This window comes from Zeus faber (assembly GCF_960531495.2).
Source record: "Zeus faber genome assembly, chromosome: 9".
NCBI classification, from domain to species: domain Eukaryota; kingdom Metazoa; phylum Chordata; class Actinopteri; order Zeiformes; family Zeidae; genus Zeus; species Zeus faber.
In genome coordinates, this window is record NC_137197.1 from 26,039,093 (window position 1) to 26,065,410 (window position 26,318).

The following is a 26,318-nucleotide window of genomic DNA, read 5'->3' on the forward strand; positions in this document are numbered from 1 at the left end:
TGCAGCAATTGAATGCTAGATTTCCGACTGTTGTTTTTTAGCATTTTTTTTTTTTTTTGGGGAATTTTCAGGTGAATTCATGAATAGTGAAACAGAGACCCATTCATGAATAGTGTAACACTCCACACATACCAGACAGAGTGTGAGTGAGAAAATTCAATTCAGAGCCAAGCAAATTTACATTACACAAGTGCTCGATTAGCTGATGAGGAGGCATCACTCCCTATAACGTACAGTAGACTTAATGTTATCCAGCATAATGTGGTTTTATATTAAGAAATTACTTCAAATAATAACTAAGTAAATCAATTCAGGCTCAACGCTTTAGTTTGGCTCGCTCCGTCACAGAGAGTGGCTTCATGTTCAACAGAATCAGTTCATAATGCTGCTCATTTATTTGTACATAAATATCATGAAATAGCTCAAAATAAATGTTTTCTAAAGAGAAAGAAAGCCGTACATGTCAGAGAGAAAAGAAAAAAAAAAATCTTAATTAGACAAAGCACTGTTACAGTTAAGGCATCAAGAGCGTGAAGTCAAACCTAAACAAATGAAGAACATCAAAATCCCAATCAGCAATAAAAACGGGTGCGATCCGGATAGAGGTCACTGCTCGCGTTTGAAATTACAACAAGTCATGCAACAGGAGGAATCATGATAATCAAATAATATTCATTATATCATGATAAAGGTTCTCGGTAATGATACAGAAGTTATACTCTAGCTCAAGACATTCTTTTCATTTTTTTCCCCCCATATACAGCTGCCAAGAAGCAGACAATAATTTATTAACATATATTAAAAAAAAAAAAAGTATAATAAACAAACAGAAAACATCTCCTTCACAATTAGACACTATTACAGCATAGTGTTCGTGTGTGTGTGTTTCCAAAGTTGATCCTGCCGTCGGCCGATGCCAACAGTGTAGTAAACATTGTTCAGGTCGAGGAGTCAAGTCCTTATTTTGGGTTATTTTTTTGTAAATAAACTTGCTGGTTTAAAAAGTCAGGGAACAGGCACAGTCTGGTGAAGCCAAAATGGGTTAAACGGTCATTTTTTGTTGTAAATGTATGAACTTGTGTATAATTCAAATTGGTTTAATAATAATAACAACAATAATAATAATAGTAATATAAGTCCCTGCATCGATCAAAGAAAGATGGTGGTGAAGTGTGTTTGTTTCCGGGTAACACCTCCCGTTTGGGAGCCACTGGGACACCGCCTTGGAGTTCCGCGGCCACAACAGCAGGGGGCGCTAACATTGAGATTCGGCCACATCAGCCTCCCCTGGAAGCCTCTTGCTGTAGTACTCTGGCTCGCAGTCAGAGTCCTGGACAGACAGACAGACAGACAGACAGACAGACAGACAGACAGTCAGTCAGTCAGTCAGTTGAACAGAGTTTCAGACAAGAAGATCAATCACTGGAACATTAAAGAGAATGAAAATGACTAATTCAGATAAACCATGAGATGAATAATAATAAAATAAATACATACAATAGAACATAATATCTGACTATAGATAAGAGTCAGACACAGACGCCATGTAAAATTCAGAGTGTGAAACGGAGCCGGCAGACAAGCCCCTATATATTATTTATGGGTTGAAAGGGGCTGCAGTCGCCCTGTGTGGTGTGATGGATTCCCCCCCCTACCATCAGGCATTGGTCACAGCACTCCTTTTTGGTCCACACCGGCCCGGTGCCATACTCCTCTCTGACATTGGAAAAACAGAGCAAAGAAGAGGAAATGACAGTAGTTTAGCAAGTTCAATGTTTGACTTCCCAAATGTACTTTCGTACCAACCTATGGGAGAGCTGTTTAACCTCTAAGGGGAAAACGCATCACGCACATGGTTAAAAACAAACAAACCGTTAACTTCTGAATCAAGCCACAGCGGCACGTTAAAAAACACAATTAATACACAGCTTGGGAGAATTAAAATCCACGCCGCCGCCGCCGCTAATGGATCCGATTCACGGCATGCAGTCACTGACCCCTCGGTGACCTCTATGGGCGATCGGTGGACCTTGGACTGGTGGCGGCTGCTCTGTTTTGGGGGGAAGAACATCCTGCCGATCAGGCCCAGGGTGATGAGGGTGGAGGGCAGCAGGATGAAGAAGAGGAGGACCGTCACATCGGAAAAGCGCACGCTGGCCGCTTGAGGGGGTGGAGGAGGTGGAGGGGGTAGAGGGATCAGGCTGACAAGTTACTTATGAGCCCATACTGTCTGTGAACTCAACCTTTACACATCCTTAGGCATATGGCTGCTTGGATGTATGAAAAAGGCAAAGTGTCACAAGCAACTGAGTTTGAGGCTCTTTATGGACTTATTGATAAGGAGACCTGTATATGAATTCACATGCAAGTAACATGTGTATAGAAATATAGAAATAATATGTATATATAAATAATATGTCCAAAACATGACCCAACAAGGATATCTATTCAAGAAATGACCTTATTCAGAAAGAAGTGTCATTGTGCCTTTTTGCGGTCTCCCCATTTTTTTTGTGATTGTTTCGACCAAAAATGCTTTTGAGGGCTTTTTTCCCCCACAGTAAAATGAAGAAAAAATAACATTTACTCCCTTCCTATAGATAATACACATTCTGCATATCAAACAAACAACTGGAAGTATTGTTGTATGCATTTGTTTTTCACAGCCATTTCTGGCATAAAAATCCATGGAATCAAAGTTACAAATAAGAAATGAAAATTCAGTGTTTTTACATGGCTTCCTGTAATAAGTCTATAAAATAAACGTTCAATTCATCAAATAGTACATAGTATGCACCAAATAAAATGTAAAAGTAAAGTAAGTATGCCGCTGGTCTGGGAAAGGTTACTTGGCCAGTTATTGTGGAAAAGACTGGCAAGTATTGCTAATACAGTATGTGATCCACCGCAGCAAAACCTGCTATCTCGCACATTTCGAGTTTCGTGTTCCTTTGTGTTTTTTTTGTTTATCTCTCAATGTATTTTCAAAACCAAGTCTGATTGATAAAGAGAAAAATGTTAAACCATTCCCTAAAAACAAAAGAACAAATTCAAGTTTAAGTTCAAGAGCTCAGCAATGCAGAGATTGCCGCATTCAGCAGGGTGTCAAGTCCCCATTCAGCAGGGTGTCAAGTGGCCATGTGACAAGTAGCCTGGCTGTGCTGGTCCTCCGACCATTTGCATTCTGGGAGTTGGCTGAATAAAGCCAAGTGTTCAAACTTTGAAGGTGATTATTATATTTTTGAAGCTCTGATTCTTCACTTCCAAATGAAGCGAAAGAAAAAAAAAAAAAAAAAAAAAAGTCAAAAGCCAGCTCATGTACCTAAAGTCTGCGGTGGGTCACACATTGTGGCGAGAATTCCCTGGAAGAACTATAATGCATTGCAGTTTAAAATCGGTTTTGTACATGAGCAGCGGTTTACCTTTGGGCGTGACCGTGAGCACGGTTTGAGAGGTGGGCAACCCGTGCACGTCGGGCGGGTTCCTGACAGAGCAGGCGTAGGTGCCGTTGTCGGCAAGCGTGGCGTTGAGCAGCACAATGGACGCCCCGCCGCGCGCCGGGCTGCCCTGCCAGCGGACCCGACCACTAAACTGCCCGTCAGTCGGGGGGAAGGCCCGCGACGAAAAGTGAAAGAACTGAAGAGAGGAGAGAAGGTGGCGTGGGAAACAAGCAAAGGCATTAGAAACAAAATCTCAGGATTATTTTATTTTTCTTCCTTTTTTTGTTTTTACTTTTTGAATTTTCTATTCTTGGATTAAATAAAGTGTAACATCCAATATCCTGACGCCGAATGTCTTTCACGACCAGTTGGAGAAAAATGAAGTGGTTTCTCTTTCCTGCGATCAGAAAAGAAAATCGATTACTTCCTATGAGCTCTTTTATATAAACTACTTCATACTTATTTCATTCATACATATTACAAAGCATCAGAGGAGATATGGCTTCAGTCACACAGAAGCGATAAATATATCAATACATTAAGATAACAGTGTATTAATCCCAGGGGGGTAATTACCGTAAAATTAGGACAAAATAATAAGTTATAATTTATAGTATGTGCATTTAAGTATGTCAACAACATGACTTTTCAATAGAAGCAAAGCTGAACAATCCAAACCAGCAGAAGACAGTTTACAGCTGTCTTGTGTATGTACATTCGCTAGCTAACAACTCTCAGGACACTGCCAAAAAAACTGTCTATTTCATTGGTGCATCAACTAACAGAGCACTGCCTGACTGCACCAAATGAGAAATAAATGAATCCCTGATTGGCAGACAATGGCAATAATTCTCTCTCTCCCAAGAGGTCACGGGGGAACCGGGGTCAGCAACAGAAAAACGAAAGACCTGTCGGGATCATGAAATGGAAGCTGTCTGGTTTGAGCATGCTGAGTCTCTCTCTCTCGCTCTAGCCAGCCAGCCAGCCAGCCAGCCAGCCAGCCAGAATAAAGTCCAACAATTACCATTGGGGTCCCAGTGGTAATTCATTGAACATTCAGCCCCCTCTCGCCCACATACACATCCACAGAATTAATTCTCATCTGGACTGAGGTAATTATGCAGGCAACTGAGGTGCCGCACCAATTGAGATCAACTCTAAAGTGTTGGCTGCAAAGTGATATTTCTGATGGAACCTTTCAAATGCTTATTCATAGTCTTGGCAATCTGATATACGTCAAGGGACAGACAGGCCTATAAACCAGCCAAAACCACTAATGAAATTGGACGGAGAGCAAATGAACCCTTAGAAATATTAAATTACAACCCCAGACCCAGTTCCATCTGCGAACCTGACTCATTATTTATCCGCGTTGAAAAACAGAGAAAACGTGTTTGAGGCGTTAAAAAGGAACAGCGCAGGATTTACACAGCTTTGGTCCAACCCCAAAACACTCAAGAGCCACCACACCCTTTTAAGTCACCGCACGGCTTCGTGACGTTGGCCGATTGTGACACAAAGTACATAACCACACACTATCATCGCTCTCTCTCTGTGTGTGTACAAACTTTAGTCTCCTCCCCCCACCCCCTCAGCACTTTCCAGCCAAACTACTACGTCTTAATGACTAAACCAACAGCACTCCATAATCGATGGAGCCACAAAACATGAGCTCTCACTTAACTCTGAGTGCTCCTATAGGAAATGATGGCATATACGGTTACAGCAACCACACTATGGATTCCCACCGTCCAAATGGAGTTATGTACCACCACACTGGATGGCTCTGTTGTCGTCTAAATGGTTCTGCGTAAATGTGGTGGTCCATTCGGCGTATTGACCAGTGAAACTGGACCCACGGCAATACGGGGGTCGGATGATTGAATGCAGTTATGGGTTGGCCCATATACATCTACACGCATTCAGTAACGGGACCACTTAGACCGCCATACCACCGGAGAGGAAGGGGGATTGGAGGAACTGACCACATGGGGTTTCTATGTCCTGGCTCCAAGGGAGTGAAGTCAGATGCATGGTGAGAGGGGGCGATGGGAGTTTGGTGAGGAAGCGGAAAGTTGGACGGGGCAATTTGTCGACACCGTGACCCAGTTTTTGTGAGCGATTGTGAGTGAATAACTATCGCTCTCACGCATTCTGGTAAAAACTAAGATTGAACAGTATTGATTTGGTAAGCTCCAAAGTAATTCAATTTGAGAGTTTCTCCTTTGAGAAACAACAGGTGTCTACGGTGGACAGATGGGGTAAGAGTCGGGGGAGTCGAGCACAAAAGGCTTATCAGAGGGCAAACACATTGTGTTTGTATAACATGAGCTATGAATGTCACATGTTCCATACCATGAATGGTTTCTTCGGGGAGGCTTTTTGAGACTATAAATGGTAAGAAATGTCTCATTCATTATTTTTGCCAGCATCCACTTTGCTCTGTGCCTGGTTTGTAGGATGGTGTGAGCATGACGGGTGTTGCTTGCTAATGTTTTTGTAATATTTCAGTAGTCCACCATTTATCGAACAAATTTAAGAAGGAAATTTGTTTAGCAAATTTAAAAACAGGGAGATATGTAGCATCACTGTTTAAGGCCACCTCCAATATTTTTTGCATTTATTTTCTTACTACCTACCTCAATATTATAGTCCCTGCTTAATGTTCTAGAAACAACATTTCTAAATCTGAACCTCCTCAAAAAATAATGCATAGTGAATAAAAACTTAAATCAAACTCTTTCTACCACTTTGTAGAGTGGCCTGCAGTCTATAGATATGAACTCTTCAACCGCTGCCCTGACCGCCTCATGGAGGTAGAACTGGTCACACTCACCCTAGATCGGCGCTTCAGAGTGCCGAAGAGAAAGACTAAGAGGTTCGACATAGGAACTCTTTTATCCCCTCGGCCATTAACGTGTTAAATATGCTCAGGAAATAGACTGATTATCTTTTTATGATGTACTGATGGATCTCGCATTCCACTGATTCAACTGGTTGGCTTTTACGCCAGTATTGCCGTTGATTTATATTATTATTGGTGGAACCGTATAATCATATCGCACTCCTGTGTGGGGCTCTGCGGTCCTGGATAATAAAGATTTGTCAAGCCAACTTTTATTCCACATTAATGACGCCACCTAGCAGCCTCGTGTCAGAGAGAATCTGCTTTGTATTTCATGGTTACCGATCACAAAACCATTTTCTGTAACGAGAAAAACAAGGGAGGAAAGTAGGGCCTGAAATCAGGTCTTGCTTTATTGGTTAATTTGGCTTATGACATGGTTGTACTCGTACCACGAACATGTATATCATTGCAAATGCACGGCTTTTAATTGACCGTAAACATTTTTTGTGTGGCTCAGGTGAAGGTACACTCACCGTGTGTGGTGGGCCCCCGCTCTGCAGCCTGTAGGACCAGTCGACGGACATCTTACTGGTCGGCCGACTGGTGGAGGTAAAAGTGCAGGACAGTGTGACGGCATCTCCTTTGGAGGCGTGGAGCTCTGCCGGGGAACTCACGGTGATTGAGGAGGTGGGGCGGAAAACTGGAAGTGGTGGCCGACGGTGGTTAGGGGTGGTGGTTCAAGGGGTGGAGAGGGTCGAGAGGGAACAGATGGAAGAGAGCAGAGTGATGTGTAGGTGATCAAGAGGAGTAGGGCAGGGGGACACAATTTGAAGAGCATTTTAGCGAAGAGCATGCTAGACATGCCTGGTCCTCACAGCAGGTAACAAGACCAATACTCAATTATTTGAGTCAGACAGTGAATTGAATGACACTAATAGAATTCCCTCACCATGTTCTCCTTTCTATTAGACAGACTGTGTAGGTGCTTTCAAGAGAATGCTAAAAACCTTTCTGTTCAGCATCACGTATGACCGTATGTATGTATATGACGAATAACCTCTTGAATCAATTAGTACTTCAATAAGTCAATATCTCAATACCCTTACGGTACCCAATACGCACACGTAAAGTGTGGGTATTACGATATCACAGTCGAAGTCCACTGGATGCGTTGGTGCAGTATACGTGCGCGGCATGCCGTGAGTGCAAGCTTCCTATTAAATCCATGTTAATCCACTGTTGCAGCTCCCCTGGCCACGTTACCCCTGTGCGGCGCCTGCGTAGCCACACAGCATTTCACAATTTTTGAGTGAGGTCCATTTTATTTTCTATTTTTTCCAACTGCAAGAGGCTACGCAAGCTTTACCACAGAAACACGAGATAAAACAACTAAATAGAAATGTTGAGAGTTGTTAAGAGTGCAATCAATATAAATGTGTTTTATATGAGCCTACGTTGTACCAGAGACCTAGAGCTGCTGTTGGATTTGCTCATTGATCAAGACCTGTTTGAAATATAAATCACTAACATAGTAGAAGTAATGCTACATCCCATTGACCGATTTCGGCAGTTACAGTTCTAACTCACATTTCAAGCATAGTGTGATGCTTGGCTGGGTTAACAAGACGGACACAATGAAGGAGACGCAGACTGAAACTTTGTGTATAGCCATAGCCAGTTTTATTGCCTGCCACGAGACTTACAACTACACCGGTGATGAGGTGTAGAGTCGGAAAATAACCCCCTGGGATGGCTGTGTCCCTTTTTATAACAAACTTTTCTTCAGACACTCGCTCCCACTAGCACCAGACGCTAAACTCACTTCCCTCTCTCATCTCCTTCCACACACTGACTCTCCGCTGGGAACTGGCCCCCTAGACACCTGGGCCAATTACCCACTATCCTGGACACCTGCCCAGCAATCTGATGAACTTATGTAAAGTTTAACAACACACCAATGAACTTGGGCAGAACCTGCGAACACGGTTGAGGTGCTGTTTCAACTGGTATGTCACAAGGATCTTGTGGTTTAAATTTCATCCAAATCGATCTACAAACAGAGCAGATGTTAGTAAAAAACCCAACAACTTTGACCCGAAATATTCAGCTGGTCTTGCCTAACTAACATGCCACTATTCGTAAACAAAATTAACGACATTAGATTCATAGTAAGATGCTTTATGACGTCATCATACTGTTTACTATGAATGTACAGATTCCGATTGAGAATGTCCAGCCGGACCGTGTCCAGTGTGCGGCGTAGACTCTGCCACTCTGTACTTGTTCGACGTTACCAACTCTCAATATACTGGCCGTGTGTATTTATATGGCTTCTTACCTGGTACATGTCAGATCTGTTGATTGATATTTTATCGCCATAGTCCCCAGTACTTCGCCGGATTAATGAAAAACACAATAAAAAGTAATCCACAAAAACTTGTCACTGCGTCGACTATAATCCACTGGAATGTGCGACTGAGTGATGCGTTCAAGATCCAGCAAGGCATCGGAAAAATAGAAGCCGTGCAATGGTTATTACTCACAGAAATACGACATCATTTTTCGTATTTCATGGAAACGTAACTGACTGAAAATGTTATCCAAGGAAAAAAGTCAACAAATAGATTACGTAAATTATCTTTATCGTAAATTGATGTGAATAAATCATAATCAATTTGAATAAGTCATAATTGACGTTTACAATACACAATGTCATCTACCGTCACTGAGACTCCAGATACAAGGGAAGTCATATCAATGACAAGATGTAGTTTAAAGTAAAAAACATTTTTTTAATAAACGTCATGTATAAACATTTTCCTACACCTAAACTTGACAAAATTTAATGAAAAGGCAGAAAGTGTTGTAATATTGAGCAATTCTTCCATAATAATTCTAATGCCACATTAATGTTCCATAAATGTTGTCTCCATTACAATATAGACAAGTAATCTATTAAACAGAATTTTCCAATTGTATATTAACAGAAAAAAATACAATAAAATAGTAATTACAACTAACATGCATTTATAGATTTCTAAAATTAAATGTATTTGTTATTGTAATGAAAAGTAATTACAAAAGTTGTTTTTGTTATTGTTGCAGATGTCAAAAAAAGCCCAAAATCTAGGACAATAAAGAAGCCATTTCCCAAAATCCAGTCGTCAAGGTCAGTCCTAATATTAAAAAAAAAAATTATAATTATAATTATATATATATATATATATATATATATATATATATATATATATATATATATATAAATAAATAAAAAATAAAAAAGTACTGAAGAAAAAAAACAAAACTGAAAAAAAAAAAAAAAAAAAGACTAATGTAAATACTTTCAATGTTAGGTTTTCCATTATTGTCAATGGTTGAAATGGGAATGCTTCATACGTAATGTCATCACAGTTTGATTCGCGGAATTACATGAACGCAACTACCTGATGTTTGTAAGTTCAGTCAATTTTGATGCATTTCACAAATAAAAAAAAAATTGCCACATACCTAAAACAAATAAACTGGACCCCATGTATTGCTGCCTGTAGCAATATTAGTTAATTCATATTAGTATCAAGGCCTTTCTGTTGAAGGCAACATGGTAACATTGTGTTCCAGTCTCTCGCTAAACGTGTTAAATTGTCATCGCCTCACCAACGTGTACACACAGTGAGCCCAGCCTCGAAAGCCACCATGAAGCAAAGGGTATGAAGAATATATCAACAACCATGAATTAAACACAGTGTTTCTAGAGGGATTAGTCGTAATTTCTCAACTAAACGAGTAGGGAAGGCTCATTAATAAATGTGACCTCCTGTGTGAGGGAGCTAAGTGGATTCTCTCACAGCAGTGAAGTGGAAAGACCTTGGATTTTAGTCGATTTCCATAACAACTTGTGGAGGTGGAGCATATGCAAATCTGACTCCAGTCAAGCATAGTCCGCACAGAGAACTATATGGTGATTCACCTAGAAAATTCAAAACAAGACCGAGGCGCCCCGTATTTAACCCAATTATTTCCCATGGTATGACGGTCTTGAACCAAAACAATTAGTATTGGCTTATGCACCGATTTACAAGTCATATATCGGCGTCGGCTGATATTCGCCTTGTGGAATGCATTCGGCTTATCGGCTAGTGAGATGACAGTCACCGATGGCAGTGGCCGAGGTTTATCTGTTGTGTCGCATAAATTTTGCGCTGTCTAAATGTTGTGAGGTTATTTGCGGTCTGATGCCACTTTTACATAGTGGAACAGCGGAAAAACTAAACAAGCACAGTAGAGATGCAACGATTGCAATTTTCTTGGCCGATTCCCAAGTCTGACCTGCCGATTCCGATACGGTCCCTTTCTACGAACTATAATCTACAGCATACAAACAGTTTTGTAATTTTTATTTAATGGAAAATTCAATTGTATTGTCATACTAAAACATTGACTATTGACATTTTCTCCAAAACTGCACCAGGTTACAGGACCGTGTCCACCTTTGCTCAAACAACGACTAACTACGCTGGTTCATTAAATTCCCCGTGGCTGCTACTTTATCTTCTTACTGTTTTGTTTGGGGTTTTTTTTTGTTATACATTGTAGGTGGAGGACCCCGCCATCAACAATGTGAAACAGCATATAGGGGAGCGCATGCTGAACGGAAATACATTGAAGGGTTGATTCTTTAAAAGTACCAGCTAAATAAAATATTAATTATGGGATTTATTTTAGAAAATAATCTCATGGATTACCACTTTAATGTTGAAACACAAATGATTTACTGCAGAGTTATATTTGTAGCAGCAAAATGCAGAGGATTGAATTGGTTGTTTATTGGGTGATAGGGACCAGACAGTGGACTGGGCACAGCCCTTTTACTATGTTGAGTAAGTTGGAAGAAGCTCTGCAGGAAAGTAAAGGAGGGAGCACACTTTTAAGGTGGTGGAGGGAGGGACAGACAGGAGAAAACTGCACACACAGTGTGCAGGGTTCCCTGTTTGTCTGAGTCACAAAATTTGTCGCTAGTCATCTTTTAGAAGTGAAGTTGCTAAGACAGTCTAAAAAGTCGATAAAACTAGCGAGTAAGTCGCCAAGTAGGCAACACAGGAAGTGAAATGATAGTGAAGTAACTGCTCTCCCTGCTACTTATCCTTTATTATTATTATCTTATTTTTTTCATATATGGCGTGACCAACCAGATGGCCAGATCTAAGTAAGCTTTGATTATTACTTTGCCAATTCGTGGCATGTTTATGATTGGCAAAATCGACAAGAACAAAGTCAAATTGCGAACTTTGTCTCTTCTTCACTAATGGCGAAGAACTTCCACTCTCACAGCACAGAATCTGATATATCTGACACTGATCGGCCGGTTCAGCCGGCTGATTCCAGTCACCGGCCGATCGGTGCATCTTTAGAGAGAAGCATGACGATATGTTGCCATGGTGTTGTACACCGGACCAACCATGCCACTGGAGCCCACCATGTCCAAATCCTCCATCTGCTTTCCCGCTTCAAGTACCAAAGCCTCAATGCATCGGTGCATCCCTAGTTTCGATAAGATTTAGATTATACTGGTACATGGTGGATACCGCACTTCAACACAGTCCAACCAACATAGGAATGATCATGCAATATATGTAAAAACTTTTCAAAAGAAAGTCATGTCACATTGGGTTAATTACTCTATACATGACTTGGAATGTAATAATAAACCAATACAGTTACTTTTTTAAGGATGGTCCGATCGATCGGCCACCAATCGTGATTGACCAATATTCGTTCCAAATCAATTTCTCCTCCCCATTATGCATGCCAGTATTTCCCATAAATTGATTTATTGGTGGCGGCCCGCCACAATATCAACATTGATTGCCACATATTAATTTATTATTTCAACTAAAATTTTGCCACGGTCTGAGCGCGCTTTCTTTTCTGCTTGCAAACAATCCAGACTCACAGACGGGGTCAACGAATTCCGAGTTGTTTGAATGGCAAAAATCTTTCTAGAATTACGTGTGGGATCTTACTGACTAACCTAGGAAAGGCAAGTTTATTTATATAGCACATTTGGACAACAAGGCAATTGAAAGTGCTTTACATAAAATGTCAAAAGCATTAAGACAAAGTGCAAAAGAAACTGATTATAAAAGGACATAGAATGCATGAAGAAAACAAATATAATATATAAAAGACAGTGCAGTGCAAGAAACGAATCGAAGAAACCTTGTTTTACTCTTTGTTAACAATTATTTCGCCTATTCCCAGAATAGCGTTTTACATTATCAAGGCGATATCCGAGCCCCTGAGAACCCGTCCGGAGATCTTTTCAGTTATCTGAAATCGTCGTTTCAAATAGGCCGAAGCCATTATAATACACAGAAGTGCACAAAGGCACTAATATTCCCATTTCGACAATAAAGCCATTCAAAGTGCTTTACATAAAAAAAAAATCAGAGGCATTAAGACAAAGTGCAAAAGAAACATTATAAAAGAAAAAACACATAAAATGAAGTTATAAAAGTTACAGTCCAAGAAATGAATGAAAAGTAAAATGTGGTTTAGTAAAACACAGCAAGAAACAGAAAAGCCTACTTCCTCTAGCGAAAGACTCACAAAGAGAGTGTGGGCAAAAATGCATCGCTTACATTTCAAATTGTAATCTTTGATTGACTGGTGATAAATAAAAAAATAAAACATAATTGACGCAAGGAATTAACAATCAGACTTTGGGGATTACAGAGAAATTTGATTGACAAATCTGTTCAAAATGACCCATGGGATCTAAATGAATGAACTCAAGTGTGGGACCGCACTGGAAACTCTGGGACAATCAGTTTTTCATCATCTCAATCACTGTAAATCACTGAAATGTACCATTATTCATACGGTATCTCAACTTTCAGATAGCCACAACCAAGTTCAGCATTAGGTAGAATAGGTATTGGCAATGAGCAGCTGCTTTATCATTGCCAAACATGACCACACCTGAATATATGCGTATTTGCATGTTAATAATCATAAAGTTGTTTGAAAATACCAACAGTTTAAAACAGGTTTTTTTCCCATGGACAAAATAAAGCCCCAATCTTCCAATGCCAACATTCATCCCACCGTCCCTCTGATAATGAAGGGAGAGCATTTAATCATCCAGGCTTCAATCACTGATCTTAGGCTTGTGCCACAGGATCCTTCAAAGACCCACCAACCGAGATAAGGACAGTGTTTACACCCATCTTACAAACCACCATGAGACATTTCTTATGATCAGTCTGTGTCATCTACAAAGACCTTGGGGTGAGCGGGAACACAATGGGAACACAGCTATCTGTTTTTGAAAGTGGAAATCAAGCCGAGGGCTCTTTAAAGCAGGACCACGCTTGAACTTTATAAAGGACTTCAGGATCCAGTTTGTTCAAACTGGCCTAGTGATGGAATGGAAAGTTGGTGGAAAAACTGCCACTGGGATACAGATCAAATAATAACAAAGAGTATTTTATGTTTATTTCTATATGTTATTGGTATCTTCTTGTAAAAAGCAATGAAGACATGTCAGTAAAATGTCTTTTTTTGGGGTCACTTACGGCAGCGATTCTCAAGCTTTTTCATATCAAAGGCCTTCAAGTTGAAACGCACAGGCACACGGACCTCCATTTTATAAGATCTTGTCATTGGTCCAATCTGATCCGGTCCAGACGTGTATGGATATTTTTTTCGTTGCTTTTTGGCCTCCAGTCCACACGAAAACAGTGGGGGGGGGGGGGTTTGTCACTGGAAACCAAGCCTTTGGATGACGCCTTAGGGTGGAGATTTTTTATATTTTTTTAACTCGGTTTTCCATGTATTCACGTGGACAGGTAAAGGGGAGCTTTTTGGAAACACTCACGTCATGATCTCAACTTGCGCAGGGGTCAAGAAACCACGAGCGACAGCCGACGACCATTGTCTTGTTTCGCCGCGTCTCCAATAAACGTTCGCGAGTCTCTCCGAATTCAGCAATCGCGCTCATCCGTTGTTATGGCTGATTATTGTGGAGAAGCTCAAAACACATGCCCCTGATGGTGACACACCCACCCACCCGCTGCTATTGTACATTCCAATGGTCTGGGAGGACCCCTGGCGGGTCCCCGCAGCCCGCGTTGTAGCCACTGACCTACAGTGTCAGAGGGGCAGAGCTGTGTTCTCTCTCCTTTACCTCAGTTTCGGGGGAGCAGACAAGAGAGACAGCTCCGCTTTACAGCCATGTTCGTCATGTATTTGGAAACCGCATTCCACTCGCCGCCGCTCCGGCAGGGCCGAGCCTTCCTCCTGGAGAGAGGCTTGTTGTTGTAGTTTCCGCCCCCCCCCCCCGATACTGTCAAGGTTATTCGCTGCTATTCAAGGGTAAAGATCCATTTGAATAAGTTAACTTCTTGATACGTCACGCCTCCCACGGGAATCTGGAGTTGTCTTACTCAAATTACCATATTAACCTATAGCTATGTATACATACAACAATATTTCCACATGTTATAGGTCTGCTTATGCGCAATTGTGCACGTTTGCGTTCGTCTGTTTCCTTGCGTTTGAAATGTCACGAGAAAAATCATGTCGTCAAATGTACTTACAAATCAAGAATGTAACAAAAAAAAAAAAAAGTATAGTCCGCGTATGCGTGTGATAAACATGGAGGACTTTACTCACCGAAACAAAACCCCAAATACAGCAGCAGTACGGCATTCAGCGGGTCGTTCCTCCGGTGTTGCCAACGCATTTTAATGGCAAAATTAAAAAAAACAAAACAAAAACGGACTCAACAGTGCGGCGGTGTAGACCCGCGGGTTGAGTTAAACTCTTGGGAAAACGCCGTCCATGTTGCCGTGACCCAGTGACTCCACTCGGTCAAGCGCCACAGCGGAACACCTGAAAAACAGGTGGGACAGGAAGTGGAGCCTCGCCGCGCTGCCGCCGCCGCAGATTCGTTTTCTTTTAAATAAATTAATATATATATATATATTTATTTTATTTTTTTTACAAATTGTGACATACTATAAGAATTATAATTTGAGAATAAAAAAATTTAAAAAAAAAACAAAAAAAAAAAAAATCAAATAAAGATCTTGACATTGTGGAATTGAATTAGCGCAATGCGCTGCTAAATTGGAAATCGGTGTTTTCCCGTGTAGGTCGTACCCACTACCGAGCGACTGTAAATGTATTTCAGTGACCGCAGGAAAACAGGGGCGGCCGCATCAAATTTGTGCCTGGCAACCATTGATATGTAGTGACTTCTACACGCATCTGCACAGGCGCTAAAACCACTGCGTAGTTCCGATCGAAGTTAGTACGTGTTTCAAATAAATGCCTGGATACAAATGTGACTTTGTTAACAGCGTGCGCCACCACGTTTTTGTGACATCACAGCTGTTAGTGCAGTAAACCTCGGAGTGGACGGCCCCAAAATTCCTGGCTTGGTAAAGGCCGAATCTTTGCCAGGTACGAAGGCACGGATCTTGAGTTCCCACTGTATTGGTAATGCAGCATGAGGCCCATGTCCTGTATCACGTATCTAAAAGGAAAAAACGTGAAAGTATAGTTTATTTTTTGGGTTTTACAGTGTGAGTCACTTTCCAAATTTTTTACAGATGTATATTAGTAAGCAATATCATTTGGGAAGAGTTTAGATAAAGCTTAAAAATAAAACCCTGTGAAAGCCCAGTTTTTATTTCAGGTTCTACAGCGTGAATCGTCCATTTCTTTGAAATGCATCAAGTGTCATTGTGCTCGGTCGCTCCTCTCCTCATTTGACCCAGTGTGTATGTTGAGCGAGGGGCCGAGGGCTCCGTCATTACCTTATCAGTCTGTATAAAAACTATGGATCCTCTAGAGGTCTACGCTGCTACTGTATTTAAGGCTTATTTACCCACGATCGTCATCCCCAAGCTCCTATCTTTAACTTTGTAATTATCTCTAATGGGAGGTAGAATTTATTTTCCCAGCCCTCGCTCGTTCAGACAGTGTCTACAAAGATCTTTTGATGTGCGGTTTGCCAGCATTTGGCCTCAATTTTTATGATGCGCCAGCAATCTGGTCTGTCTGGGTATTTGAGTGATTCTAATGAGGATTCGGGAATATTGGATAACTTTAAATCATTGGCCAAGCAATGGATAGCAGACAGACGGACGGATGGACAGGCTGATAGACTGATTATTTCTTTGATCACAAGGAAATATTCTCTCTATTTAGCATTTACACAGTCCCACATGGCCTGGATTAGGACAAATACTAATTTGTACTATAAGGCGATGCAGATCAGAAGAATCAGAATCAAAATCTTTTTATTACGTACAAGGAATTTGTCGTGGCGAGGATCGGTGTTTCCATTCTACAGTTCTCTTTCCTGACAATTAGATTAAAGAATGCTTAAATGAAACTTTAAACTTAAATTTAAGTTAAATTAGATATTTAAAAAATTATATTATAAAATGTACTTAAATAAATTACATTTAATTAAATTAATTAAAAATAGCCAAATTTAAAGAAATAGCCAAAAATTCAGAAGAGAAATAAATATGTAAAAATATATAAAATATACATATTGTGATTCTTAGCATGTAAGTAATGCAACTTAAAATGTCCACATGGTTCCTGTTCCCTTTCTGCACTTTTTTAAAGACAAAATTCACAGCGACAGAGAACACCTGTATCGTGCTGGTTGTGGGTTGTGAGATCGGAGTCCCAGGGACGCCGACATGACGGGGACCAGGACTCCGGCCGCCATGCCTCCTCGGCCGCATTCACAGGCATGATCATTTTGCGGTTTTTGCTCCGTATCACATCTGCAATATTATGTAACAGTTCCGCTGTGGAGTCCCCTTTTCTTTATAGCAGATATTGAATTATTATCGGACCTTGCCCCCACCCCTCCTCTTACCTGATTAGCTGAATAAGCTCCTCAGTGTGCAGCGCTACTATCGGATTGTATTGCATAATCAGCGTTTTTGGGGTTTTTTTCTGTTGTCACAATCCATTGTGCTGTCGGCCGCTCCCGCTGTCTGGCTCCTCACCCGGGTACGTTCACGGGGTGATAGGGGGCTCTCTGTCTGCTCACAGTGGTGTACATTTCAGCGGAGGCTTTCCCAGTTGGCGTGAATGGAAACCTCCGCTTACCACTCAACGTTTCTCTCGCCGTCGATCATCAACAGAACTATTCTTCCGTTGTCAACGCCCGGCTGGGCGACTAATAAAGGTGATTTAAATTGTCGGTGCCAGACGGTGCATGAGACCGTTATCCTTCAGCCCCCCCACCCCCCTCAAATAAAAAACGTGAGAACATTTTGGAACGTTTTAGCCTTGTGTTCATGTGCGTGTCTGTGTGTGTATTACGAAACATACTGTTCCAGGTACGGCCCGTTTAAAGGTGCTGAAGAGAGAGAGGAAGACATCGAACAACGTAGAGGCTTGAGAGACATGGAAAACTAAATATTTGCTTTTGTATCCCCTTTCATTCTTTCCATTACGGACCATTGTCAGCAGTTGGGTTAACATTCACACCGTGAGTCACTGTGTTGGAATTGTATTTCCGCCCAATCCGCAAAAGGTATCGTAACAAAGACTCGCTACACGCCTTGACTTGAAGTATGACAAACACATTCTGACTATTAAACAGCATACACCCTGTCTCCATTCCCTGTGTGGACAACGAATGTGGTGGAGTCACGCGAGGGAGGCTTAGAGTTCCCAGAGGATTATTATGTTATCATTATATATTAACGGGAGCCCCAGCGAAGCAGAGGGGCCGCTCGTGTCACTCTATTCGGTTATGTCAATTAACCTCACAGCATGGCAAAATGTAATTATTTGTCTCAGATAAATGGACCGAGCTTGACTTTCTCCTGTTTTCTGTCTCTCCCCCCGCTGACTGATTATGCTGTTTATCGCTGCTCACACACACACACACACACACACACACACACACACACACGCACACACACACACACACACACACGCACGCGCGCACGCAAGCTCTGTCAGTCAGTAACCAAAGCTGCACCCAGAGGGATAGACTTTGATCAATGCCCACAAATAGGCAGGGGAACACACCGCCCCGCCCCCCCCCCCCCCCCCCCCCACATACACACACACACGCACGTGCACACGCAATTCCAAACATAACCACTAACAGGTACTAACGTATTCATGCCCATGAACGCTCTCGTTGAGCAAACAAGTGCACGCTGGCAGAAGTGGGAGAGGCATGCATCAGCATATTTATACCTGCAAACCGCTCAGACAAATACCCCTCAAGAGCTCGCTGCAGTAGCTGCTGCAGGTAAACAGCCCAGCCACACACATGTACGTGATATAACGGCACATTGTAGATGCTCGATAATCAGATCACACTCCTTAATAGTAGTTGAATCCCATCAAATCATGTCACGCAACATAGGGTATCGTAGCTTTATTGGTGTCAAAGGCAATTTTATTAGAAAAGGAAAAACATCTTTATAGATCACAAACACTGATTGTTAAAACAACATGACAAAATACTGCTGGCATGATCTAAATCAGGAAACTCATTTAACAAAACATTTAGACGCACATCTTTACAATCCACACAGTGCACAATTCTGCAAAAACCAGGGGAAAAAAACAAGAACCCAATTTGAGAGTCATGCGCTTGGCATAGGTGATGCATCCTGGGTATTTTTTGAAAGAGAAAAAAGGGTCTCAAGGACAGTTTTTCAATCAGTTGGGTTTTCAGATCCGACTGCGTGCGTCTTCACATCTTTAACTCCCACACACCCAGTCCTCAAAAGAGAGCTGCATGCAAGTGACTGCTCACTGATAAACTCATTGACCTTCCTGAAGGTCAATGAGTGAAGGTCAATGAACTCGCCACAGGGGTGTCAAATTTGTGCTTTTGTCTAACAAGGTGGTCTGACATCGTAAACAATAAGGCACCTTAGCCGACTGCAGCAAAAGCAAAAACTACTGTACTTCAACTTCTCGAACGGGAGCAGCTTACTGCATATCATCAATTACATCAGATAACAATCTGGTAGGTTGGGTACATTTACAAAGGTTGACGGTCGATGACCTCTTTGGCTCATGAGATGACTTTGGCTACGTAGATTACTCATCCAGAACGTCTACGAATTCTGGGTGACCTCAGACGCAGTGTGCAGTGTACTCGTGTGCAGGTTGTAGGCCATCCGCCCCAGTACAAAAGGCGTTTCTCACCTGGGAAATGGTCTTTTAGAATGTTCTCGCCACGATTCCACGAGTCTCAAACTCTTGCGGTCATCCAGAATTCATAGAACCTCTGTTACGTTCATAGCTCTGGTTCTATTTCAGTGCTTCTGACCACCAGAGGCAGTAGTGCACGTGGATGGCTGATGCCAACAAAGTCGCAAGATAGCCACACTAACCCTTAAGAACTCTGTGAAGGCCTCTGCAAGATTGCTGTTGCTGCTGCGGGACTGCAAGGCCACATTCACCCTGTAGAAACGTGCAAACATACTACATACCCAGTGGCAAAGATATCCGTCAGTGCTCTTTACATTCGTTGTTGACTTGGCGAAACCACAGAAACCCGTCCCATAGTGTTCAATCTCGACAGCCTTCCAGAAAACTGCCCATAGCTGCCTCTTAATAGTGATGTATCTCCCTCGTCTCTCTCTCTCTCTCTCTCTCTATCTCTCTCTCTCTATCTCTCTCTCTCTCTCTCTCTCTCTCTCTATCTGTCTGGCTGGAGTTTCTTCCTCAGTCAGAGTCGTCGCCTTGATCCTCATCCGAGCTTATCTCCTCCTCTGAGGAGGAGCTGGGGTCTTTGGAGCTGGCTGTGGAGATCATGCCATCTGAACTGTCAATCTCTATGGATGTCTGTGACAGGTACAGATGCACTGCCCGAGCTGGGTGGCTAGAACGTGCACACGCACACACACGCACACACAGGAGGGAAGGGAGCAAAAAATCACACACGAGGGGAAGAAGGCAGGGACACATACATAGGAGGTAGGAGCATGTAGAAGCATGCACACAACACACACACACACACACACACATACACAAAACATCCACACACAAGCAAGTGCATGAATATCACGTGCACACAACAGATAAACATACAGCAGCGGGGAACAATAAGTTAGAGGGTTCACACAGCTGATACTTTTTGCCCTAGATAAGGCTGAAGCCAAATCTTCAAGAGAACCATCTGGGATCTACACCGATCAGCCACAACATTAAAACCACCCGCTACATTGTGTAGGGCCCCCTCGTGCCGCCAAAACAGCTCTGACCCGTCGAGGCTTCGACCCAACAAGACCTCTGAAGGTGTCCTGTGGTACTTTATCAAGACATTAGCAGCAGATCCTTTCAGTCATGTAACTTATTGTACATCCCATAGATGCTCGATCGGATTGAGATCTGGGGAATTTTGAGGCTAAGTCAACACCTTTAACCCTTTTTCATGTTCCTCAAACCATTCCTGAACCAGTTGCAATGAAGGGGTGTACTTGGCCATCCCCATTATGTAAAAGGAAGCAGGATACAGCGTTGGACAGGAGTCAGCATGGGCCTGCTTGACCGGTATCAATGAGCCTTGGACGCCCATGATCCTGTCGCCGGTTCACCATTTGTCCTTTCTTTGGACCACTTTTAGTAGGTACTAACCACTGCATACCAGGAACACCCCACAAGACCTGCCGTTTTGGAGATGCTCTGACCCAGTCGCCCTCGTCAAAGTTGCTCGGATCCTTACACCAGATCCTTGACAGGTGCCATTGCAACAAGATGATCGATGTTATTCACTTCACCTGTCGGTGGTTTTAATATTGTGGCTGATCGGTGTAAATCTGTCATTGCAAACGTGCATTGACTTGGGAAGGGGTGGAGCGTATGGGGGGGATTATTTCCTTCCTTTCGCCAAGTTGAATCGGGGTGGGGTTCAGTTTGAACAGCAGACCAGCTCCTCAAGATGCTTGGGTTGAAGTCTGGGTGCCAAATTCAGCTAAAGCCGAGTTATCCAACGGACGCCCCAAAACAGAGAGATCTGAAAACCCAGTAGAGAAGAAGAGTCCCACACACCCGGAAACCAAAACAAAAAGCTGTATTTGACAGAGCACCACTTGTCTTAAGACAATATAAAAACTTAAGTGTAGCTTTTATGCAACGGTATTAAACGCGGTTACATGTTGAAATGGTTTGTCCATTTATTCATACAAATTTAGCATGACATAGCAAATGGAAATATGGTGATTAAAGTTGTATGAAATGTGTCTACAACCAGTGTGCTCCGTCTCATCTTTGATTCTTCATAATGGCACTTCTGCTCATGTTGCAAAATCAGATGATATAAACATTGACACAAAAAGAAAAATTATATATATACATGGAAAAACAATTTAATAACTTCAGTGATTTGTGGGAAAACAGAAGAGAAATGTACAAAACCGTCTCCCCATTGGGCTCCACGATTGGTCTATACGACCGATGCACAACACGTATAATAAGAGCTACGGAGGGGGTTTCCCCAATGTGCTTAAGTTCATCGGTGTTCAAAAAGGGCCAAATCAAGTTTTTTATCCAATTTGAATAAAATTAAATTGCTTTGTTCCGAGTTGCAGTCATTCTTTTGTTGCATTCATGATGCAGCTTGAATCTGGGCGTTTGCGCTTGGATATGCATCGGTCGTGTCGTAAAACAACACAAATGCCACACTAATTGTTCTGCCTTAACGTCACCAAAACATCTACTCAAAACAGGAAATGTGCTTGGAGGCCGATTTAGCCGTACAGGAAGAAAAGTACAGATAACAATGTGGATTTAGGCACATGGCGGTATCCTAAGGGACAACGTGGAGTCCAGTAGTCAGGCTAAGTACAGTATGTACACCAAGGCACGCTGCTCTGTTTGGGCCGTTCAGCCATCGTTCCAGGTTCAGGGTCCCGAAGACCACAGTTTTGGAGTAGAGGAGGAAGAGGAAATATAGAAGCATCCGACAGGACAGAGCCGACAACACCCAGAGGGGAGCACCGCGTCTGCCTCCCCCCAAAAAGGGAGGCAGGGGAGAATGAAAAGAGAGGCAGCGAGAAAAAGATTCCACACCTCCTCGGCCTCCTCTCCCCCTCTCTCTCGCTCTCTTACCACGCCGTCGGGTCTTTCCTCTCTTTGCGGGGAGGCTCTTGGACCTCCTCCCCCTGATGCCGCTGCCGCTGCCTCCTCCTCTTGCACCTCCTGCAGGACAGTATGATGACCAGCAGGATGATCAGCAATGCGATGGCCCCGCCAATGGCCAGCGCCAGGAGCAGGAGCTCAGAGAAGGAAGCTGCGGGTTACATCACAGTCATGGATAGATACATTTATAGAGTACATCTATTGTATTTTGACATCTCTTTGAATGTTTCTGTAAAGTGTAAAAGAAATTTCAATTTACTATTTCGATTTTTCTTTATGTTTTGATGTGTCTATCCATCTATCTATTTATAGCATCATTTATATACTGTAGCTATTCAGCATTGCACAATATTTAGCATTGCTGTATCTCCACCTTTATTCTCATGGGATTATGCACCGCACCGCAATATCTTACTGTATTTATTTCCCCCCGATGTATTATCCGTCACTTGGTTCACATTTCATTGATTTCTTTTAAGCAAAAAAACAACTATGTACGCGCCTTTCGGTGTTTCTTCGCAGAGACAGATATTCACCTCTCACCTGTGGTGACGACGCGGAGCCGGATCTCCCCCACGTTGCCGTGGGCGTCAGGCGGGTTCTTCACCTGGCAGGTGAAGGTGCCGTTGTAGGTGAACTTGACCTCGCGCAAGATGATGGAGGCGTCCCGGCCCATGATGTCCCCGGCCCAGATGGCGCGTTTCCGGAAGCGGCCCTCCAGAGGCGGGTAGGGACGCTGCTGGTAGTAGAAGACCTGGCGAGCAGGAGAGTAAGTAAGCAGAGTGGTTGGAATACTCGATTATGATTGGTCAACAGTGGCGATCAGCAGTCAGTTATTTCTGAAACCGGATCGCTGATCTATCAATAATGACCAACAAGCAACCACTCTGGCTTCACACTCCTGGTTTCGTGCCGCCAATATGCCAATTCTAGATAGCACCAACATTTTGGCAAATGGAAAGTGGGTTACATTTATATAGCACTATTCTAGTCATACGACTCAAGACGCTATTAAGTGCATACAAATATCAGACTACATCACGTAGCAACTGTGGTACTTGTTCATAAAATAATATCAGCACTTGAAGACCCAGCTCTTCAGTGAGTACCTCCTGTCCTAACCTACAATTACTTAGCACCACCCTGCAGTATTTATTGTTACACTAATGTTGTTGTTACACTAATCTCTGTCGCAATGTAGCTTGAATGTTATTCTCCCTTGTAAGTCGCTTTGGATAAAAGCGTCTGCTAAATGACTAAATGTAAATGTAAATGATCAAAATGTAAACAAAAAATTGTGAACCAAAATAAATGGCCTACCTATATTTTCAGCTCACACCTGATATATTGTTAAATAAACAAACAAATAAATAAAAATAAATAAAAACATAGCAGCTCTATGACAGGGCACTTCCTGAATGTGGCAAACATCACAAACGTGACTCTAGTCTGAGCACAGCAGACTGCAATACTAAATAGCATTAAACTTCTAAATGGTTTATATAGTGTAGTGTATATATTGCATATTTATGTGGTACTTGTTCATAAAAGAAAATAATATCAAAATGTAAACATAAATGTCTTAACATTAAATTAAATTGTAAACCAAAACAAATGGCATAGCCTACCAATATTTATCTGAAAATGTTAAATCCCAGTATCAACGAACCTTTCAACCTTTTCAGTTGAAGAATCTTTAATTGTCACGCAACACACACACACTTTGGATGGTGGCCGGTGAAATGTAGCCTCTGCATTTAACCCATCCTGGCTTGTCCTTCCTCCAGGGGGGCAGCCAGGAGCAGGAGGCAGCATTTGTCGACGCGCCCGGGGACCTGGTACCCAGCGTCCATCGCTGGTCAGATGATGATGTGTACATGTTTTTGGTGGGGGTCCTTACTGATGGTAGGCGGAGGAAACCCCATGTAAGCACGGGGAGAACATGCACGGTGGATGTTCTGCCGGAGCACGGTGCCAACAGCGCCCCAGGTGGGAATTGAACCCAGGACCTTCTTGCTGTGAGGCAGCAGCGCAATGCACTGCAACACCGTGCCACCGTTGTAGGTTCTTGTGCAAGAACACGAGGTGATCCACATGTTCTGGTTTGAGAGTGCTTCTTTTTGCAGTGACCACATCTCCTGCAGTTGAGAAAACTCTGCAGACACGCTTGTACCCGGGACGCACGAGTATCTCTTCGACAGCCCCACTACCTGGGCTTTGGTTTGGCTCTAGATTGCAGGTACAGTCGTTTCTGTAAAGTGACAGATGATGGGAGTTTACACCGTGGCTCCGGGGTCTTCAGCTGGTGGTGAAACCCGGGGTTCTCTACAGCCGTTTAAGAACCTATGAAAGCTGCCACAGATCAGGTGATCCAGGTCCTCGTGCCTCTTTCGGAGTTGGACGGCAAAGTTGTCAGCGCCTTTCGCAATTCTTGTCTGATCCGCTGGGCTCGCTGTATTCCTCAAATTCGACGTATTACCAAAGTATTTCATTTGTGTGAGACCAATTTTACACACACAGCGTGCATCTTGTCCAATTCCTGCTTCCCAGTAAGTTCCTAGAATCTGAAATGTGCCCAGATATCCGCTTTCAAAACACTGGGTACGTTTTGAATCACTTGCTACGGATCTCTGCCTCTCTCTGTCATATCTCCCAACATATAAAAAGTCTGCAATCCCACAATTCAATGCAAAAGAGCGACATTACCGCGTGAGCAACATAACTTTACAAGTTAATTGTCCAGCCGAAGCCGGGCTGTAGGCTGTTATTTTAATCACGAGAAAATCTGTTAATTAGAAATGAATGGTACAGTTGTTGTTTTTTTAACCATTATATTTCCAAATCCCTGATTATGCTCTGTCACTGCATCCATGCCGAACCATTCACGTCCGCATCGCGACGCGTCTCAGAATCAAATTCCACACCTCTAAACGCTCACACATCGATGGCGGTGTATGGCAGCCGTGCGAGGCGCACACCAGCTCAATGTTAACAGTTAGGGGGTCAAGTGCCTTGCTCAAGGACACTTCAGCACGCTCCCAGGACGAGTCGGCCTGTAAGCTACTGCCCCCGACCGTCTTGTGACGCAACATACAGTAGAAACTACAATGGAAGACTTGAAGAGATGTGGACACGTCCAACTTCCCGTCAACAACAGATAATAGGTTTGCCATATGTAAGGTGGAGTTTTTCGTAGGTTGGATAGTTTGATATGTTGCTGCAGTGTTTTTCTTCTATTTTTCTTAGTGGAAGCTCTTAAACTACTAGTTATTTAAAATATTTTCAAATCAATATTCCATCACAATGCATTAATATAATTAGGCACCCGTATAATAAGCGCGTTACTGTGCCGCCAGACGGTCATTATCTCAAATGAACCCCCTTCACAGTGATACAAGATTCTGATCGGGGGTTCATTTGGGATAATGCTCAGCTGGCTGTACATTATCCCTTACTGTACTTAAGTACAAATGTCCACACAGCACTTTCAATTTTACTAGAGTCATAGTAGTCAGGGTAATTTATATTTTTACTTAAAAAAAAAAGGTCAGAGTACTTCTTCCACCACTGGATGTGGTCGTGATGAGGCTGCTGCAGCTCCGAAGACACATTTTGTTTCTCCGGCGAGAGAAACACAAGGCAACCACGTCAGACTCAAGTCTTCCCCTCCTCCACTTTCCTTCGCGCTCTCTCTCGCTCTCTCTCTCTCTCTCTCTCTCTCTCTCTCTCTCTCTCTCTCTACCACGGTCACAAAGACACACACGCACGCACGCACACACACACACACACACACACAGACACATACAGGCTGTCTGCTGATGCTCCCCAGGGAGTTCTATGACTCACCGACTTCTCTCACACTCGCTGAGTGGGCGGATGCT

The 26,318-nt window shown here is 42.7% G+C and overlaps 2 protein-coding genes across 2 annotated transcripts in view; both read right to left on the reverse strand.

The window, feature by feature from the left end:
- Window positions 1-349: 349 nt before the first annotated feature.
- On the reverse strand, window positions 350-15,145 carry mpzl3 (myelin protein zero-like 3). The gene is made up of 6 exons (XM_080007048.1): window positions 14,962-15,145; window positions 6,822-6,988; window positions 3,423-3,636; window positions 1,998-2,160; window positions 1,656-1,716; window positions 350-1,330 (listed from the first exon to the last, which is right to left on the reverse strand). The coding sequence occupies exons 1-6, from the start codon at window positions 15,029-15,031 to the stop codon at window positions 1,256-1,258; spliced, it is 750 nt and encodes a 249-aa protein (XP_079863174.1). The 5' UTR covers window positions 15,032-15,145; the 3' UTR covers window positions 350-1,255.
- A 3,558-nt stretch (window positions 15,146-18,703) lies between these two features.
- The window catches only part of LOC307234937 (myelin protein zero-like protein 2), a 19,225-nt gene continuing 11,610 nt past the window's right edge, over window positions 18,704-26,318 (reverse strand). The window contains exons 3-5 of the mRNA XM_080006819.1: window positions 22,981-23,191; window positions 22,408-22,588; window positions 18,704-20,179 (exon numbers count right to left, since the gene is read on the reverse strand). Coding sequence (XP_079862945.1) covers window positions 20,023-20,179; window positions 22,408-22,588; window positions 22,981-23,191 — 549 coding nt within the window. The 3' untranslated portion in view covers window positions 18,704-20,022. The remainder of the gene's footprint in view (window positions 20,180-22,407; window positions 22,589-22,980; window positions 23,192-26,318) is intronic.